Source organism: Phyllobates terribilis, unplaced genomic scaffold (genome assembly GCF_046119375.1).
Source record: "Phyllobates terribilis strain yellow unplaced genomic scaffold, ASM4611937v1 Scaffold_7__3_contigs__length_470593459, whole genome shotgun sequence".
NCBI lineage: Eukaryota > Metazoa > Chordata > Amphibia > Anura > Dendrobatidae > Phyllobates > Phyllobates terribilis.
Genome location: NW_027362767.1, coordinates 264916106 through 264936876, shown reverse-complemented (window position 1 = coordinate 264936876; position 20771 = coordinate 264916106). Strand labels below are relative to the sequence as shown.

Genomic DNA, 20771 nt, shown 5'->3' with positions numbered 1-20771 from the left:
TATTGGGTCGTGTTCTTTTCTCATGCACAAAATTTATCCCTGGCGTCCATTCTATGGGATTACAGGGCAGATTTATTGCAGAAATTTCCACGACTGTGTTAGTCTTCTGTATGGGGCTAAAAGAAATCCATGCACCTGCTGCAGAAACCTGATGTAGGAAACGGCTGCAACAAATCTGATGCTTGTGAACATGTTCCTATTGGGGAACTGCCATCATACGAGGCATATGGCTCCGTAAAGTGCCAACTGGATGTTACAGAGAAGCACAGCTCATACAGTGTTGGTTCATGAAGACATCCCCTTACCAGATGAAGGGGGATTTCAGCTCGTCCATTTATCACACAGTCGACAACTGTATGTCCAGTCCCTGACTGATCTGATCGAGCTGCTCTGGGTCCTAAGGAGACTGGTACTTTCCTGTTCATGATGTTCGGAGCTATCGTACTCAACATGGGTATATTGCTAGGATATGCTATTGCTTTCTGATAGGTGAGAGTTTGGACTGCTAACTAACCTGTCTGTGAAGGGGAACAGTGCTGAATCCCCTCTTTCCCACCATTCAGGTGAATGCGGCCGGTAGCAGTTTCCTATGTGGGTTGGTGTCTGGTGCCGTTGTGCAGGGAAAACTTAGGTCTGCAGCGATAAGTCTTCATTTTCAGGAGCGGTGGGGATGGATCCTAGAAGTCGGACCCCACAGATCATAATGGGTTGTTGTGGGGTACTGATGACCTCTCTTCATGATGGGATACATGATGCAATTACAACAAACCCTCAGCTGTGAGAGGTATGTCAGGATAGCGGTTCAGTAAATGTTCTCTGACAGCAAGCAGAGCTCTTTAAATGAAGCCTCATTCAAAAAGTTGCATGTTTTTGCAGAAAACTGGCAAAAATCTGAAAGCTGCAGAACTGTTTGTCATAGTTTATAGAGCCGGTTACAATGGTGGATGGGGCGGACTCACACAATTGTGGTTCCTCCTCCTCACAGTGACTACCGTGCATCCAGCTCATTGTCTGCTTCCAGAATCAGAGACTAAAGAGGATCAGCAGCTTGTGGCAGTCGCTGCAGGGCTCGGAGGGTGTCCAACATGTGCGGGACTACAACTCCCAGCATGCCTGGCGGAGAGCTACATACACTGCAATGATGGAGATGTGGGTGCAAACCTATTCATTATATCAAGGTGCATGAAAGGTGAAGCTGAAAATGGGCTGCAGAGAGCAAGGAATGATGGCATATTGCACGGCTGTACCATCCTCAGCGCAAGTATGGCTGCCATGGCTTTCCTTGGTTTCATTCAGGCTAGTTTATGGTGGTATATAGCCCTGTGAAACCTTGAAACGTCCTCATGTTACATCTGAAATATGAAAAGTTAAAGGGGTTATCACATAATATATGTCACTTATCCACAGGACCCCTACTACCCATAAGAACTGGGGTCCCAATGTCCCCTACTGAGCATGTGCAACCACTGCCCCACCCCCTTCATCCAAGAGCCATCATAGTTGTATTTGTCCCTGGTGGAGCTGTGTGGGGGCTTGTTTTGTGCCTGTCAAGGTGACATTTTTTATTACGACCATTTTGGGGTTCATGGCAACCCATCGGCTTCACTCCCCAGCAAACATATATAAGTGATAATGTAGATTCCATTCAGTGGAACAAGAGGGTCTGGGCCTAGTACCATGGGGAAGATGTTGCCCATAGCAACCAATCAGCACGCAGCGTTCATCTTATTCTGCTCTTGAAAGCCGCGTTGTGATTGGTCACTCTGGGCAACAATCGCAGTTCATACTTTTGGACCATTTTTATGTTTTCGGATGAATAAGCCAACAAATGGAGAACTCGGCAGTTGCACATAGTACTACACATCTATTTTTTTAAGGAAAGCAGTGACCTGATTGGTTGCTGTGGAAAGCTGCATGGTTAGTATCGCGCTGTTTTTTAAAAAACACCAGTAATATATACTTGTCCATTTCTTGATCACTATCTCCTCATTTCGGACATAAGATGTACTTAACCACTGAGTCAGCAGCGGCGGTAATGGAAAGTGCCCTCATCCAAAATGGCGGCTCCGGAGTGACAGCTGGTCGCTAGAGGCCGCCGTGCTCTCGCCACGCATGCGCAGTTACCCCGCATGGCACTTGTCAGCTTGTTTACATGGAGGGGTAGGCCGTAGCCCCGGGCTGTAGTTCCCGCACCTCCCTAGAGTTGTTCCTCCTTCTCCGGGGTAGCTTGGCATGGGGAGAGGGTAAAGCACAGCGGCCATGTACGCCCCGCAGCGCCGGGACTTCATGTCCGTAACCCTCATCCACCCGGACGGCAGCGGCGGCTACAACAACAGCAAGAACTGGAGGCGGAGGTCGTGCTGGCGGGTGAGGAGGGGTTAATGACACCTGTTACTGGGAGGGGAGGGAAAGGGTTAATGAGCCCACACCAATCCGTGATATTAGGGGATTGTGGCCCCCAGGGGGCATTGCTTCTTCTTCTGGGGCCCTATATGTCAGGGGCCCTTGTTCTAGGGCAGTATCATCTCTTACTGCTCAGTGGTTGTCCAGATGTCACAAGTGACCTGTAACCGAGTAACGTATGCTGAGGATCACAGGATGGAGGGGAGACTGTGACCCCCAGAGCCCCACATCCAGTGCTGCGTCCCCCCAGAGCCCCACTCCAGTGCTGCGACCCCAGAGCCCCCTAATACTGTGACCCCAGAGCCCCACATCCAGTGCTGCGACCCCCCAGACAACCATCCAATACTGAGACCCCAGAGCCCCACATCCAGTGCTGCGACCCCCCAGACAACCATCCAATACTGAGACCCCAGAGCCCCACATCCAGTGCTGCGACCCCCCAGACAACCACCCAATACTGTGACCCCAGAGCCGCACATCCAGTGCTGCGACCCCCCAGAGAACCACCCAATACTGTGACCCCAGAGCCCCACATCCACTGTTCCGACCCCCAGACAACCACCCAATACTGAGATCCCAGAGCCCCACATCCAGTGCTGCGACCCCCAGCCACCCAATACTGTGACCCCAGAGCCCCACATCCAGTGCTGCGACCCCCCCAGACAACCACCCAATACTGAGACCCCAGAGCCCCACATCCAGTGCTGCGACCACCAGACAACCACCCAATACTGAGACCCCAGAGCCCCACATCCAGTGCTGCGACCACCAGACAACCACCCAATACTGAGAACCCAGAGCCCCACATCCAGTGCTGCGACCCCCAGACAGTCACCCAGTACTGTGACCCCAGAGCCTTCCCAAAACTGCAATCCCAGAGATCCCCTATCCTATACTGAGACCCCAGAGATTCTCCACCCAATACTGAGGCCTCCAGACACCCACCCAATACTGCAACCCCAGAACCCATACCCAGTACTGTGAGCCTACAGCCCCCACACAGTGCAGAGACCCCCACCTAATACTGACACCCTGCACCCAATACGTTAACCCCAGAGACCCCCCCCCATCCAATACTGCAGTCCCAGAGACCCCCCCCCCCCTTAATATTGCAACAACAGAGTCCCTTCCCCCACCTTCCCCCTCAGTCCTACAACTGAAAACCCCAGTGACACCCCTGAGACATGAGGCTTTGGGTCCAGTGTGCAGGCTCCACCCTGTTATAGCGCTTGTCGTATTTGGGCCCCATTTGAGGTCTCTTCTGGGAGAAAGCAGTCATCAGTGCAGGTAGTCAGGTGTGATGCATTGTGTATCCTCTGGATGTGGGGGCGCTGTTATGTACAGACTGCTGGTTGCTATATTGGCGGGAGAGCAGAGTTCATTATTAATGTATCCCTTATACTCCGTAGTAAGTGGTGATGGCTGCTGGCCCGCGCCTCTAGGAGCTCATGTTTACTGTCTTGTTTTCCAGAAATGGAAGCAGCTGTCGAGGTTGCAGCGCAGCATCATCCTCTTCCTGTGCACGTTACTGGCCGTCTGTGGGGTCGTGTCCTTCTCCAACCTGGGCGAGCACTGGAAGAGTAAGTGACATCCGCAGGAAATCCATTTATCACACACAGCAGTACTGCAATATTCACTGTGTACATACATTATATCCTGCATTGTACTCCAGAGCTGCACTCTGCACATGGTGACTCCACAGGAAGTTCCGCTCTGGAGTATAATCCAGGATGTAACTCGGGATCAGTACAGAATAAGTAATGTAATGTATACAGTGACTGCACCAGCAGAATAGTGAGTGCAGCTCTGGAGTATAATCCAGGATGTAACTCAGGATCAGTACAGGATAAGTAATGTAATGTATGTACACAGTGACTGCACCAGCAGAATAGTGAGTGCAGCTCTGGCGTATAATACAGGATGTAACTCAGGATCAGTACAGGATCAGTAATGTAATGTATGTACACAGTGACTGCACCAGCAGAATAGTGAGTGCAGCGCTGGAGTAGAATACAGGATGTAACTCAGGATCAGTACAGGATCAGTAATGTAATGTATGTACACAGTGACTGCACCAGCAGAATAGTGAGTGCAGCTCTGGAGTAGAATACAGGATGTAACTCAGGATCAGTACAGGATCAGTAATGTAATGTATGTACACAGTGACTGCACCAGCAGAATAGTGAGTGCAGCTCTGGAGTAGAATACAGGATGTAACTCAGGATCAGTACAGGATAATTAATGTAATGTATGTACACAGTGACTGCACCAGCAGAATAGTGAGTGCAGCACTGGAGTATAATACAGGATGTAACTCAGGATCAGTAATGTAATGTATGTACACAGTGACTGCACCAGCAGAATAGTGAGTGCAGCTCTGGAGTATAATACAGGACTTAACTCAGGATCAGTGCAGGATAAATAATGTAATGTATGTACACAGTGACTGCACCAGCAGAATAGTGAGTGCAGCTCTGGAGTATAATACAGGAGGTAACTCAGGATCAGTGCAGGATAAGTAATGTAATGTATGTACACAGTGACTGCACCAGCAGAATAGTGAGTGCAGCGCTGGAGTAGAATACAGGATAAGTAATGTATATACACAGTGACTCCGCCAGCAGAATGGTGAGTGCAGCTCCGGAGTAGATTCCTTCTATGTGGCATCTGTAACAGGGGCATCAGAGTTGTCATAGAGCTAATGTATGGCTGTAGTGCAGTAGATGGCGCTGTGTACGTTCTGGCTGTCACAGATGTGCTCCTGCTGGATTCAGCCTATAAAAGCCCAGTAGTTGTTGTAACCACTCAAATATTTTTTTGAAAGCAGAGTGTGTCTTCTTATTTTTGGGATGATGCCCTGTACATCCCTTACTCTGGCAGTGGCTGCAGATTGAGGGGTGATGAGTTGTCTGTAATCACTTAGTACTGTCTGTTCTTAGGTCTGACGAGCCAGATAGATGGAGGTAATGAGGACCGTGACGTGCCCGGCTTTATCCCCGCACACCCGGCCGTATTACCAGCCCCCAAGCAAGCAGAACACCCAGATGACAAGATTGCAAAGCCTCCACCACCGCCCCAGCTGCCGGTACAGCAGAGTTACCAGGGGGCCCAGTATCAGCATGGGGTCTCATTATATATCTTAATTTCATGTTCCTTTTTTTTTTTTTTAATAGAAGCCACGTAGACCAAATAAGCGTGGACCACCGAACCTACAGCCACCCCCCAGCAAGAGCCAAAAGGTGGAAGATAACGAGCAGCGACCGGAGGAGGCAGATAACCAGCAGCCAGTCATCAGGTAGCGGAAAAACTCTGCAGATCCGGGAGCGGGTCAGAGCCTTAACTATGTTGCTGATATTTGGCAGTGTATGGCCCTTTAAGTGCTCCTCCATTGGCCCATTACATTCAAGATCTCTGTGTATTTTTGCAGTTGGAGAGGAGCAGTGATAGAACCCGTCCAGACATTGGCCCCAACACCAAACAAAGCCCCGGAGCCCACGAAGCCCCCTCCCCAGAATGTCCCCGAGGAAAAGGAGCCAGGTAGGAAATGGTTTTACGTGATCCATGGTAATAAATGATTACCGTGTAAGTAATTACAGGTTTGTACCGTATCTCGTTTTTAACACCCTCATTTTCAGTATTTCTGCTTGCTGTCCGTGTACGGAGTTATTTAGTATATAACATCAGATACTTCAAAAAGGGTCTGATCGTTTCCACCTAATACAGTGTGTGACAGTGTATCCTATGAATGTTCCCATTCATTGACAGCAAGCAGTGACCTCAATAATGGAGGGATTAATGCACAAAGTGGTGATAAAGTAGCCAAACTGTTTCTCTGCTGCCTAACGTAACCTGTCGTGCTCTCCTAGTCCCGATCAGCGAGCGGCAGGAGGCCGTCATCGAGGCTTTCCGACACGCCTGGATGGGCTACAAGCAGTTCGCCTGGGGCCACGACGAGCTGAAACCCATCTCCAAATCCTACAGTGAATGGTTTGGACTCGGTCTCACCCTCATAGATGCTCTGGACACCATGTGGATCCTTGGCTTGAAAGAAGGTGAGCTTGTAAAACCCCGCGTGTTTGCATTCACTGTCTGCAAGATCTCTGCTTGTTGACCGTAAATGGAAACGTTCTCGTTTACATCCAGCTGCCTGAAAATGAGTCCTGTCCTACGTAAAAATGATCTCTATTTATATAGCGCCAACATATTCTGCAGCGCTTTACAATTCAGAGGTTCATATACAACAGTCATAAGTAACAGTTAAAGATAATACAATAATTATTGCAAAAATAATGACGACCCTGCTCGTAAGAGCTTACACTCTACAATGAGGTGGGGGTGACACAAAGTACAGGTGCTTATATACAATGATGGTCCAGCCATCTTGAGGATGTGGGGGGTAGTAGTCTCACAGCTGAGGGTTTGCTACATGTATTAGAAAGTTTCAGAGCTTCTAACCCTTTAACCGCTTCCCGACCGCTCACTGTATATAAACGTCGGCGCTGACTGGGCTCTGTGCAGCGCCGACATTTAAAAACAGTCGGTGGTCCCGCAGCGCTCAGGACCCCAAGGGTCCTGCAAGCTCTGCGGGTGTGGTGCAGAGCGACAGCTCTGACAGGGGACTTCATCGGGACCTGATTGGATCAGGTCCCAATGATGTTAACCCTTTGCTATCTTCTAGATGCCGCGATCCATAGCTATTGCGGCATTTAGAAGATAGTGAAAGGAGAGGGGGTCGTCCACTTACCTTTCCGACAGCCCCCGTGATGTCTGAGAGGACGTGTTGTTGTCATGGCTGCCGGTGGTCACATGACCACCTCCGGGTCTGCCATGCACGGTGTCCTGCTAGGCTCAGCCTGCAGCTGAAGTCTAGCAGGAGATACTGACAGTGTAAAACTGTCAGCTCTCATGCAATACATGTCTATTGCATTGCATGAGAACAGTGACTATAAAAATAAAAATTGAAGTCCCATACAGGGGCTAAGTAAAAATGTAAAAAAAAAAATTTAAAAATTGTTTTCAAACTGTTAAAAAAAAAATCACAAAATAAAATATATATATATTAATTAAACCAATAAATCCGTATATTTATGCAAAAACAAAAAAAGTACATATTTGGTATCTCCATGTCCGGAACAACCCGATCTATAAAATTGTCACACTACTTAACCCCTTCTGTGTACACCGTAAAAAAATAAAAAATATTAAAAAAACGGAGCAAAAAGCGATGCTTTTTCATCATACCGCCAAACAAAAAGTGGAATAAAATGTGATCAAAAAGCCAAATGGAAATAAAAATGGTACCGCTGAAAATGTCATCTTGTCCCGCAAAAAAAAGCCGCCATACAGCTCCATCAGCCGAAAAATTTAAAAAAGTTATAGTTCCCAGAATTAAGCGATGCAAAAAATTTTATTTTTTCTATAAAACAGTTTTATTGTGTAAAAGCGCCAAAATATAAAAAAACTATATAAGTGTACTGACCCGAAAAATAAAGCTGCCTTATCACTTTTACCACACGCAGAACGGCATAAAAAAAAAAAAAAAAAATCCTGAATTGCTGGGTTTTGTTCATTTTACCTCCCAAAAAATGGAATAGAAAGCGATCAAAAAATGTCACGTACCCAAAAATGGTACCAATAAAAACGTCAACTCGTCCCACAAAAAACAAGCCCTTACATGACTATGGAAAAATTATAGCTCTCAAAATATGGCGATGCAAAAACTAGATTTTGCAAGAAAAAGCGTCTTTTAGTGTGTGACAGCTGTCAATAATAAAAACCCGATATGAATCTGGTATCGCTGTAATCGCACAGACCTGAAGAATAAAGTCGTCTAATCACTTATACCGCACTAGGAACGGCTTAAAATATGAATAAAACCAATTCTTCACCTGCTGCTGATTTGTTTATTATGTCTCCCAATGATCGCAGTAAGGCTCTGCTCACATTTATCCTGCGCTGAGCGCTTACACCGGGGTTTCCGTGTAAATCTCTGAAATAAAATATTCAGACAGAACCCATGACGGAAGATTCCCTGTAATGAGGCAGATGGAGGCACTGTGGACGCCGTCTGGCCTGTGATCCCACGGTGTCAATTTTTTTAGGCGTGCATAAAAGTGCTTTTGGCCACAGTTTTGTGCACTTCTTAAAAAAAGGACACCGCTAAACAGAGGCCAAACGGAGTCCAGAGTAACTGCTGCCTCATTATAGTGAATGGATCCCAGGGGGGTTTCATCTGAATTACATCACATGGAGATTTAGATGGAAACCCCGATGTAAATGCTCGGCGTAGAGCGCAGGATAAATGTTACGTAAAATGTTCCCAATAAAAGCTTCAACTCAGTCCTCAAAAAAAGCAAGTCCCAACTCGGGTCTGTCATCTGTTAAAAATATAAGGGACTTCCAAGTTACTGGTAGTACAGAGGTTCTGGAAAAGCAAAATGGCCCTTGCCCCCCAAAAGAAATTCAGAAAATTTTGATGAGAGCTTGCCTAAATTACAGATGCATGTCTCCGGAAGCATGAGCTGGTCAAAACGTACTGGTCACTACAATGTACTGGTCACTACAACGGCAGTTTGAAATTTTCACTCAGCAACATCCACTGCTGCTTGTTTCTGGAAAAGACCCATGGAGTCAAAATAGTCACTACACCTGTAGGTAAATTCCCAAAGGGGTGTAATTTCCAAAATGGGGTCACTTGAGGGGGGATTCTGCTCTTCTAGCACTTAGGGTCTCTGTATATGGAGTCCACAAACTATTCTACAATAATTTGTTCTCCAAGAGTCAAATAGCGCTCCGTCCCTCCCGGGTCTCGCCATATGGCTGAGCGGTACTATACAGCCACATATGGGGTATTATCACTTTTAAAAGAATTTGTGTGACACATTTCGGCACCATTTTTACCCATTGCCCTGTGTGAAAATGTAAAATCTGAGGCTAAAACAATTTTTTTGTGATAAAAATATAATTATTTTTTCTTCACTGCCCAATGGTATAAATTAAAAAATACTCACTACTTCCCTAGATGAATTCCTTGAGAGGTGTAGTTTGCAAAATAGGGTCACTTGTGAGGGTTTCTGCTGTTTCGGCACGTCAGCGACTCTTCAAATGTGACATGGTGTCTGCAACCTTTCCCAGCCAACATAGCGCTCCTTTCTCTTCCAAGCCCTGCTATGTGCCAAAGCAGTGGTTTTCCCCCACATATGGGGTATCGACGTACTCAGGAGAAATTGTACAACAAATTGCATGGTGCAATTTATCCTATTACCCTTATGATAATGCAAAATTGTGGGATGAAAAACATTTTTGTGGGAAAAATGTGAACATTTTATTTTTACGGCTCAATATTATAAACTTCTGTGAAGCACCTTGGGGTTCAAGGTGCTCACCACACATCTAGATAAGTTCCCTAAGGGGTCTAGTTTCCAAAATGGGGTCATTTGTGGGGGGTTTCCACTGTTTAGGCACATCAGGGGGTCTCCAAACGCAAAATGGCGTCCGCCAATTATTCAAGCAAATTTTACATTCAAAAAGTCAAATGGCGCTCCCTCCCTTCCGAGCCCTGCCGTGCACCCAAACAGTGGTTTTCCCTCACATATGGGATATCGGCGTGCTCAAGAGAAATTGCACTACAAATTGTGTATTCCATTTTTTCCTGTTACCCTTGTGAAAATAAAAAAAAATGGGGTCTAAAGTAACATTTTTGTGAAAAAAAGTTAAATATTCATTGTTTTCTTCCACATTCCAAAATTTCCCGTGAAGTACCTGAAGGGTTATTAAAGTTCTTGAATGTGGTTTTGATCACCTTGAGTGGTGAAGTTTTTAGAATTGTCACTTTTGGGTATTTTCTGTCATAAAGACCCCTCAAAGTCACTTCAAATGTGATGTGGTCCCTAAAAAAGTTTTTGTAAATTTTGTTGGAAAAATGAGAAATCGCTGGTCAACTTTTAACCCTTATAGCTTCCTAACAAAAAAAAAATTTTGGTTCCAAAATTGTGCTGATGTAAAGTAGACATGTGGGAAATGATATTAACTATTTTGTGTGACATATCTCTCTGATTTAAGGGCATGAAAATTGCGAAATTTTCACCAAATTTCTGTTTTTTTCACAAATAAACGCAAGTGATATCGGAGAAATTTTACCACAATCATGAAGTACAATATGTCACGAAAAAACAATCTCACAATCAGGGGGATCCATTGAAGCGTTCCAGAGTAATTACCTCATAAAGTGACAGTGGTCAGAACTGAAATAATTGGCCCGGCCACGAAGGCAAAAACAGGCTCTGGGTTAAGGACACTTCTTTATTCTTGCGTTTTCGTCGTCTTTTTTTTTTTTCCTCCCAATCTTTCAATAACAATGACTTTTTCTTCCGTTGTTACAGCCGTATCAGGGCTCATTTGTTGCGGGACGACTTGTAGTTTTGAATGACCTCATTTATTTTACTGTGTAATGGATTATAAAACTGGAAAAAAGATTCCACCTGTGGTGAACTGCTAAGAAAACACAATTCCGCCATTATTCTTTTAGGTTTAATTTCCACAGTGTGCGGTAAAATCTGACTTTGTCGTATAACCGTTGTAGCAATAGCAATCTTGAATAGCTTTGTTTTTTTTTTTTATATACATTTTGAAAAAATAATGAAAAACCTGGTTTCTGCCAACGTTTTAGGAGTTCTATAACTTTTCTATATTTCTGTTGATGGAGCTGTAATGTGAGGTTTCGTGGTTTTTGTTCCAAGATGTGATTTTTTTTATTGGCCCCATACCATGTTTTGATCGCTATTTTATTTTTAGTTGCAGCAATTTTTGCCTTTTAAATAATTGTATATTTTCATAAATCAGAATTTTTATTTATATTTTTTTCTTCGAAGTATCCATGGGGGGGACTTGAACCTGTGACTACAGTATTGCAATGTGCCTCATTATGGGAAGCTCAGTCTGTATCTTTGATTCAAAGGGACTAAGATCGCGGTGACGGGTCCTTCAGGGGTCATGGCTACCCATCATCACCCTGCGGTGACTTTGGGGCGTAGTATAGAATTGCATTTGTCGCCTGGAACAGAGGTACAGGCAGAATAGTCTGGCTTAAATGCCGCTGTCAGTGATTGTCAGCAGCATCTAAGGGGTTCACAGCAGTGATTGGAGGCAGATGCCTACTTTATAACACAGATTCTCAGCCCACTCCACACACCCTGATCTGCTCCATAACGGTTATATCAGTCAAGGAGCGTTAATCAGTTATTCTCATCAAAATTAAAATAGTCGTCTTACTGGATGTGGGTAGTACCCCCATGTTCTCTTGTAAGCTGTTCCTGCCCCTTTTTCATGTAATTCTTTTTGCCTCTTCTCTTGTAGAATTCCAGGAGGCCAGAGAATGGGTGGCCACCAAGCTGACGTTTGATAAAAATGTGGACGTCAACCTGTTTGAGAGCACTATCCGGATCCTGGGAGGGCTGCTGAGCACTTACCACTTGACCCAGGACCCGCTGTTCCTTGAGAAGGCGGTACGTCCTGCTCCGTTCCATCCATACCGCATGTTCCTATACGCTCCCTCCCGGCTAGCGAGCCATTGTGCATGACCAGTGGAGCGTAATAAGGTTCTTTACAAGGTGCCCAAACAGGACTACCTCTCCAGCGTTTGTAGAACCATAACTCCCAGCATGCATCGAATGCCAGAGGCCATAGGCTGTCAGGGAATGTTGGGAGATGTAGTTTCACAACTGCTAAAGGGCACAGGTGACAGATACCTGTCTACGGGCATTAGAGAGGGTCAGTATTATTGCCACTACTTCATTATTGAGGATTAACCCCCTAACTATCACTCACATTAATGATTACATGTCGCCATCTGGTGTTGAACAGTGGAAGAATCACTTCCTGCACAGAGAGGAACTCTGCAAACACGTCCTGATCACTGGGTACTTGAATCCATCGCTCTACTAAATTGTATCATGGTCCTAGATTATAAGGAGAATGGGGGAGGGGGTATTTCACGGTTTAATCTCCTCTACGGAAATGATGAAAGTTCCTCATAAGTTTACCAACCTTTGACCCTCTTCTTCTTTTTTTTTTTTTTTTCCCTAGAAAGACATTGGCACTCGCCTGCTCCCAGCCTTCAACACCCCGTCCAAAGTGCCTTACTCTGATGTCAACATTGGCCGGGGCACTGCCCACCCTCCACGCTGGACGTCCGACAGCACAGTGGCCGAAGTGACCAGTGTCCAGCTGGAGTTCAGAGAGTTGTCCAGATTGACAGGGGATGAACAATTTAAGGTACATTGCATTGCCCCATCTGGGCATTTTTTTTCCAGAAACATACACGTATGAGGGCTTGTTTTTTGCAGGACGAGTTCTAGGTTTGAGTAATATCATTTACTTTACCTTAAAATGTACTTAAAGATGGGAAAAAAACTGAACTGCTATTAAATGGTTAAAAAAAAACCTGCAATTCCTCTGGTATTTTTTTGAGTTTTGTTTTCATGGCGTTAATTGTGCGGTGTTATTTACCTGACATTATGATTGTCCAGGTCATTATGATTACGGCAATATGAAACTTATATAAGTTGGTTTGTTGCATTATTAAGTGGTTAAAAAAAGTTCAAAACTGTGTTTTAAAAGAAAAACTTGGTTTCTGTTGCCGTTTTTTTTTGAGACCTGTAACTTTTAAATTTTTCCTTAGATTTAGGTGAGTGGGGGCTTTTTCGCACAGCGAGTTCTAGTTTTTTACTGACACTATTTTGGGGTGCACCTGGCATTTTGATCGCTTTTTATTCGAGTTTTTGGTGGGAGTGCAGCGACTCTAAAATCCACTATATTATTTTAATGTATGGGTTAAAAAAACAATTATATTTTGAACAGATTTTTATGGACACGTGTGTGTGTGTTTGTGTTTTTTTTTTTTTTAGTTTTTTTTTACAACATTTATTTAATTGGGAAACGGTAGATTTAATCTTTCAGATTTTTTTATAACCATTTTAAAATTTTCAGTTTTCTTTGTTTTGTTTTGATCGCTTGTACCACACATTTCTATCAGTACTCGGTATTACAGTATATAGTACAAGTACTCCTCCTTTGTGAAGCTCAGCCAGACGTCCCCAGCTGCCAGAGCAGCACTTGGCCTGCCTGCCATCTTTGAACGATTGTGCCACACAAATGCTTATACAGCATCCGTCGGCGATGGCGCTAGTCGCTGCTGTTAGAGGGATGTTCCTCTGTATGACTGGGCCAGTACCTGCTCAGCTCCTGAGCCCGTTCCATATGGGATCATCTGGCATAAGACACACCAGGACGTCCTATTTCTGAAAGTGGTTAATGTCCCATCTACATATATATAACATATTGGAAATTTTCTTCCAGAAAGTGGTGGATCAGGTCACCCAACATGTTCACACCCTGTCTGGGAAGCGTGACGGCCTGGTGCCCATGTTCATTAATACCAACAGCGGGCAGTTCAGCCATCTTGGCGTCTTCACTCTTGGCGCCAGAGCTGACAGCTACTATGAGTATTTGCTTAAGCAATGGATTCAAAGCGGCAAAAAAGAAGCCTCGTAAGTCCCTAGAAGAGTCGTTATATACATGTCGGGCATTCCCGCCTCATTAATATCCCACCAATACTAATGCTCTGTGTCTTTTCTCAGGTTCCTGGAGGATTACATGCAGGCCATTGAAGGAGTGAAGAAAAACTTGCTGCGTAAATCTGAGCCAAACAGACTGACGTTCGTTGGGGAACTTTCTCATGGTCACTTCAGCCCCAAAATGGTGAGGACTTTTATTATCAATTGTTTGGCCGATGCTCAGCTTCCATGAGTTGTCGTACCAGTGATCTACCACACAGCGGTGCCACTGCACGGACAAGGCCGGGCACAATGCCAGCGCTGATGTAACGCCAGTCCGTCCATGATTTGTCAGATCATATTCGGGTCATCGATCACCCAATATAAACCACTCACATGGCCTACATAGATATCAGTGTTTTGCTTCTGGTCCAACAAACCTAACGTCAATCGTGGAGAGGGGACTGAACAGTATGGAAAAGTCACACCTTCCTCACTGCCATATGGGAGCACTCCTTAAAATAATATTGTTGCCTGCTTTTATGCTTATTAACCCTTCCCACCACTAGCATCAAATACCGCTGGGGCGGCCTATGGATTACTCCTGTGGTCAGGAGACTAGGTGGCTTAGTGATGATGCTGCCAGACATTTTCATGGTCAAGATCTGCCCAGCGCACATTTCACCGCGTACAGCGAGTTTTTCTGCCCCTATTTTTGCATTTTCTTGATGATTAATCCCTTCAATAACTTAATCCCTGTAACTTAATGATCTCTTAAATTAAAGGGATTTTCTTCTTCAGACAACCCCTATCCCTAGGATAGCCGCATTGTAGTGTGATACAAGAGAATATCAACTTAACAGTCACTGCCTTCTGTAGTAATGTCTGAGTTCATGGGGTACAAGAGACAGGGTCCCCCACATTTGGCTGCCAAGTTACTTAAAGGGGAGCCTTGTGCTTGCAGCTAGTAGTCACCGCCGCTGGGTGTCCTCTTAGACTGATGCCGTAGAGCAGAGGTCCCCAACCGCCGGTCCGCGGACCAGGACCGGGCCGTTGGGGTTTTTCAGCCGGTCCGCGGGGAGAGGGGGCCCCTCCAGCCTCCAGCAGGGCCGCCATCAGGGCATGACTGCCCTGACTCCAGTATGGGGCCCAGCCGGTAGGAGCCCCCTCGGAGCCCCCCTCTTGTGCGTCTCTCTCCTCATGGGGCCCCCGGCCGCATGCTAAGCGCCGGGTCCGGGACATCTTAGCGCTGCGCTGCTGCGGCAGCACCTTCATGATTCCCCTGACTTCCGGTCATGTGACGGCGCCGTCACATGGCCGGAAGTCAGGAGAACCTGGTGTCAGCGATTTGGACGAGCGCCAGGATTCTGCAGGGATCGCATGGGGGTAAGTATAACAAGTTTTATTTTTTTTTAAATACAATTAACTAGCAGTGGGGGGAATGGGAGATGCACATGGGGGGAGGGGAGAGATGAGAGATGCACATGGGGGAGGGGAGAGATGAGAGATCCACATGGGGGGAGGGGAGAGATGAGAGATGCACATGGGGGAGGGGAGAGATGAGAGATCCACATGGGGGGAGGGGAGAGATGAGAGATGCACATGGGGGAGGGGAGAGATGAGAGATGCATGGGGGGTGGATGAGAGATGCAATGGGGGGTGGATGAGAGATGCATGGGGGGTGGATGAGAGATGCAATGGGGGGTGGATGAGAGATGCACGGGGGGTGAGAGATGCACGGGGGGGGGATGAGAGATGCACGGGGGGGGGTGAGAGATGCACGGGGGGGGGATGAGAGATGCACGGGGGGGGGATGAGAGATGCACGGGGGGTGGATGAGAGATGCACGGAGGGGGATGAGAGATACACGGAGGGGGATGAGAGATGCACGGGGGGGGATGAGAGATGCATGGGGGGTGGATGAGAGATGCACGGGGGGTGAGAGATGCACAGGGGGTGGATGAGAGATGCACGGGAGGGGGATGAGAGATGCACGGGGGGTGAGAGATGCACAGGGGGTGGATGAGAGATGCACGGAGGGGGATGAGAGATGCACGGGGGGTGGATGAGAGATGCACGGGGGGTGGATGAGAGATGCACGGGGGGTGGATGAGAGATGCACGGGGGGTGGATGAGAGATGCACGGAGGGGATGAGAGATGCACGGAGGGGGATGAGAGATGCACGGGGGGTGGATGAGAGATGCACGGGGGGTGGATGAGAGATGCACGGGGGGTGGATGAGAGATGCACGGGGGGTGGATGAGAGATGCACGGAGGGGATGAGAGATGCACGGGGGGTGGATGAGAGATGCACGGAGGGGATGAGAGATGCACGGGGGGTGGATGAGAGATGCACGGAGGGGGATGAGAGATGCACGGAGGGGGATGAGAGATGCACGGGGGTGAGCTGCACATGGGGGGGTTATGTTTACATAACTTTGTTGCCTTATGAAGGGCGGGGGGGGCCCCCAAAAATTTCTTGCACAGGGGCCCACTACAGTCTGTGTCCGCCCCTGGGATGAAGTAAATGCAGCTGAACAGCAGCTGTCAGGACAGCTGCCCTGTCCTGCTGCAGGGCGTGATGGGGCCTCAGTGATGCGGCTCCTGGCACAGCACATTATGTGGGGCTCCTGGCATAGCTCCTGGCGGGGACCTGGTCTACACTATATGATAAGTATGCACTAAACTCCAAATCCCTCAATTACCCCGCCCCCATATGACCAAAGCCCCGCCCACCCCACCCCCTCCTTGCTGGGCCATGGAAAAATGATCTTGCTTCAAGCCGGTCCCTGGTGCAAAAAAGGTTGGGGACCACTGCCGTAGAGTCATAATGGTTGCGGTGATCACCTGATTCTTAGACATGCCTTAATGGTTTCTATCATCCAGACAGCAGGGCTGAGGTCCGACTACCCGATTCTTGTCAGTTCCTGTTGACAGGGGAATATTTAGGTAAAGGGGGAATAGACCCCAAAGCTTTAGGGTACAGTCCCTGTAGTCCCTTAATATGTGCACCTTTTCCTCCATTACCATTGATGGGCCGCCGCTGATCGTGACTCTTCCTCTCTGCGTTAGGATCATCTGGTTTGCTTCCTCCCGGGGACGTTGGCCTTAGGGGCCCATAACGGGATCACCAGTGATCACATGGAGCTGGCCGGGGCCCTGATGGAGACTTGTTATCAGATGTACAAGCAGATGGAGACTGGTCTGAGCCCCGAGATCTCGCACTTCTCCCTGCACGCATCGAAGGGAAGTAAGGACATCGACGTTAAGGTGAGCTCCTGCCCCCTCTTATGCTATCATATAGGTTCCTGCACGACAAATGATCCATAAATATCTCATAAACCACATTTATCACCTATCAACATGATAAATGTGGGGCCGTCCTCTTAGACCCTCACTTACTCTGAGAATAAGGGTCCCAATGTCCCCTGTGTGAATGGAGCAGCAGTGAAATGTGCGACCTCCACTCCTATAGACAGTGGTCGCACATGCTCACCCTGCTCTGGTCACGCTGGAGGTTTTAGGCCCCCCTATTCTTGCACCTATCCTGCATATGGGATAACCCTTAAAGTGTTTTCCCCTCTTTTGTTTCCTCCACAGCCTGCGGACAGACACAACCTCCTGCGTCCGGAGACCGTGGAAAGCCTCTTCTACCTGTACCGCTTCACCGGTGACACCAAGTATCAGGATTGGGGCTGGGAGATACTGCAGAACTTCAATAAGTACACGCGGGTAATGAATGGACACCGACCACTCCTCATTATCGGGGTCTTCTATGGCTGGGGGCAAGTGTATTGGAAACTTGCCCCCATTATATACATTACACTATTGTTACTGTGCACATGGTTCCCAGATAACGGTCTGTGCACCGAACGCCGGCCATGGACATAAAGATAATAATTAGAAGCATTTTCCTGTTTTCAAAATCTCTGCTTGCTGATTGTGAATGGCTCCATTCTGATGTGCGTCCTTAAGGTGAAGATCTGTCCTAAACTTCTCTCGAGCTGAGCTGCTATACCAGAAATAACCAGTTGACAGGGGTGGCCCTGGTTTTGGAAGAAGGCCAGATTTTTATCTTCTAATCCCTTTTCCTTTTTCTCGTCAGGTGGAATCTGGCGGCTACTCGTCCATCAACAACGTACAAAGCGCCACAAACCCTCTGCCACGGGACAAGATGGAGAGCTTCTTCCTGGGGGAGACCCTAAAATACCTATTCCTACTTTTTTCGGATGATGTTGATTTGCTGAACCTGGACAAGTTTGTCTTCAACACAGAGGCGCACCCACTACCGGTCTGGACTTTCTAGCGTGGAGGTAACATGGCGCCATTTTTGGCTAGTTGGTCATCTTCCTTGGAGGCTATTGAAGGTCTGCATCCGCCATGCTGTATACCCCAGGCCTGCTCCGAGCAGTTGGACTATCTGAGCGCTGCTTTGTCGTACTTTCTATACATAAGGTCTTTAGGTTCTTTGGTCTCGGTATCTGCCGTCAGCAACATTTAAGGGTGATAAGCGAGGATAGAAACTGCCAAAACCCACTCAGGACTTAGCCTGGACCTTCCGATAGAGAGCGCCGGGTGAAGAAGGCAATGTCTGCTGTCCAGTTGTGTTTTTGGTTTGCTTTTTTAACCTATCGGTTGTTCCAAATGGGTCCAAACTTTATTTTTTTTCTCCCTTAATCCCCTAAATGCCTTTACACAGCCTTGTAGGGTTAAAAAGGATCTATTTTTTTAAAGTTTCATTATTTTAATTTTTTTCCAGCTTTTCTTTGTGCATTGAGAGCGGCTCTGCTACGCAATGTCATGTACATAACATACCATTGTCTGATCGCTCTCTGCACAGAGCATGCCCACTACCCTCTCAATGGGGCATCAACAGGTCCGGTTCTTACTTCACTTTCTTAAAGGGGACCAGTCACCAGGTTTATGCTGCCCGACCCTCAATATACATGTGCTTCAGCTCTGCCTGCATTGTGCTGATTGACAGCCATCTCCCTATGCACTGTATGAAGGGCAATCAATCGTCAGCGGATGAGGGAAGCGCAGCTCATGACTATCAAGGCCTCGGCAGAGCTCCCAAGGAGAGGATCCAGCACCGCAGGAAATAACCAAGGATTTCATGAAAATGCCTGCAAAATAAAAGGAATTGGGCTTTTGGCATCAATTCATGCCACCCTTGGATAGACCTGGGGACATGACCACTTTAAGTCTAAGTACTTGCTATAAAGCATAGCAACATGGTGACCATAATTATATATTGAAAGTACAATTAAAATTATGATAAAAAATAAATGTAAAAATGTACAGTTAGAAAAGCATATATAGTTAAAAAAAATAAATAAAGTTAAATCATAAAATTATGTCTTATTGCCGTCACCACTAAAGGGAGCTTACTGTCGAGTTCCATGGCATATATGCAAAACCCATATGTAATGAGCTCCCCCTAGTGGTGGCTGCAGACAGAATCTTATCCTGTATCTCTATATACAGGGAGCTCCCCCTAGTAGAGGCTGCAGACAGAATCTTATCATGTATCTCTGTATACAGAGAGCTCCACCTAGTGGTGGCTGCAGACAGTATCTTATCATGTATTTCTATATACAGGGAGCTCGCCCTAGTGGTGGCTGCAGACAGAATCTTATCATGTATCTCTATATACAGGGAGCTCCCCCTAGTAGAGGCTGCAGACAGAATCTTATCATGTATCTCTGTATACAGAGAGCTCCACCTAGTGGTGGCTGCAGACAGTATCTTATCATGTATTTCTATATACAGGGAGCTCGCCCTAGTGGTGGCTGCAGACAGAATATTATCATGTATCTCTATATACAGGGAGCTCCCCCTAGTAGAGGCTGCAGACAGAATCTTATCATGTATCTCTGTATACAGAGAGCTCCACCTAGTGGTGGCTGCAGACAGAATCTTATCCTGTATCTCTGTATACAGGGAGCTCCCCCTAGTGGTGGAATGTATCTCTGTGGCTGTGATTAGGGCATTTGGAGCTCTGACCCTTGTAAAGATGCCTTATAAATATTATTAGGGATGGATCTTTTTAACAACCGCTGATCGGTAAAATTTTAATTTGCTTTCATTTTATAACTCAGGAATGACGACGTTTAAGAAATGTGCTTTTGGCAAAAAAAAAAAAAATGCCGGATTGGATTTTCGTCAGGCCAGGAAACCGTCCCACTTGATTGCTGGGGAACACTGTGACTAAATCCCACTATAGCTGTGAGTGTAAATACTGGGAGCTTAGATAATTGTTAGATCAGACCTGGCATCAAGCGGCAGGGGGTCATTTACTTTTATGGATAATACTGGACAGGGAGGGGGGCTACGGTCATCCGACTTAAAGGGACAGTAGTCCCAACTCGTATGTTAGGGGAAGCTGAATACTTTGGACAACGCTTTTCTATACTTTTTTTTTGGAGGCCAGTGGTAAATAAATGGGGTTCCCTATGATTGGGTACCCCTTTTGTAAGTTTGAGGATGATCTTTACTCATATATTGAACCAAACCAATGTGAAGAGGTAATTGGGAGACCCCCAATACTGACATGCTGGGGGACAATGTGTACATAGTCCATAATTTAGTGCAGTTGAGGATTGGGGGGGCTGTTAAAGGACGGAGCTGGGGTGCTACCAGGGTCTGTCGGCACCCAGATTGCTCCTCATTAACCAAAGTGGCCATTACTGGTAAAGTGCAATTCAGGAGCTAGTTACTGTGCGAGCCATTCACTGCGCCCGATATAAGGATGACGGGGATTCTGCTTTGTCTGTCTTATGTATTCTACAAGAGGGGTCATCTAATATATTCAT

General features: G+C 46.6%; 1 protein-coding gene across 1 annotated transcript; it reads left to right on the top strand.

The window, feature by feature from the left end:
- The first annotated feature begins 2094 nt into the window (after positions 1–2094).
- MAN1B1 (mannosidase alpha class 1B member 1) lies at positions 2095–20077 on the top strand. Its single transcript, XM_073640612.1, has 13 exons — positions 2095–2367; positions 3875–3983; positions 5343–5488; positions 5577–5698; positions 5831–5940; positions 6270–6455; positions 11758–11906; positions 12487–12675; positions 13759–13949; positions 14040–14160; positions 17029–17226; positions 17557–17688; positions 18062–20077. The coding sequence occupies exons 1-13, from the start codon at positions 2260–2262 to the stop codon at positions 18260–18262; spliced, it is 1962 nt and encodes a 653-aa protein (XP_073496713.1). The 5' UTR covers positions 2095–2259; the 3' UTR covers positions 18263–20077.
- Positions 20078–20771: the final 694 nt, after the last annotated feature.

Excerpts from the sequence above, each read along its gene's own strand:
- MAN1B1 (XM_073640612.1), top strand. The coding sequence starts at position 2,260 with ATGTACGCCCCGCAGCGCCGGGACTTCATGTCCGTAACCCTCATCCAC. Across the intron at positions 5,699-5,830 it reads AACCAGCAGCCAGTCATCAG|TTGGAGAGGAGCAGTGATAG; the intron begins GTAGCGGAAAAA and ends GTATTTTTGCAG. Across the intron at positions 5,941-6,269 it reads CCCCGAGGAAAAGGAGCCAG|TCCCGATCAGCGAGCGGCAG; the intron begins GTAGGAAATGGT and ends GTGCTCTCCTAG.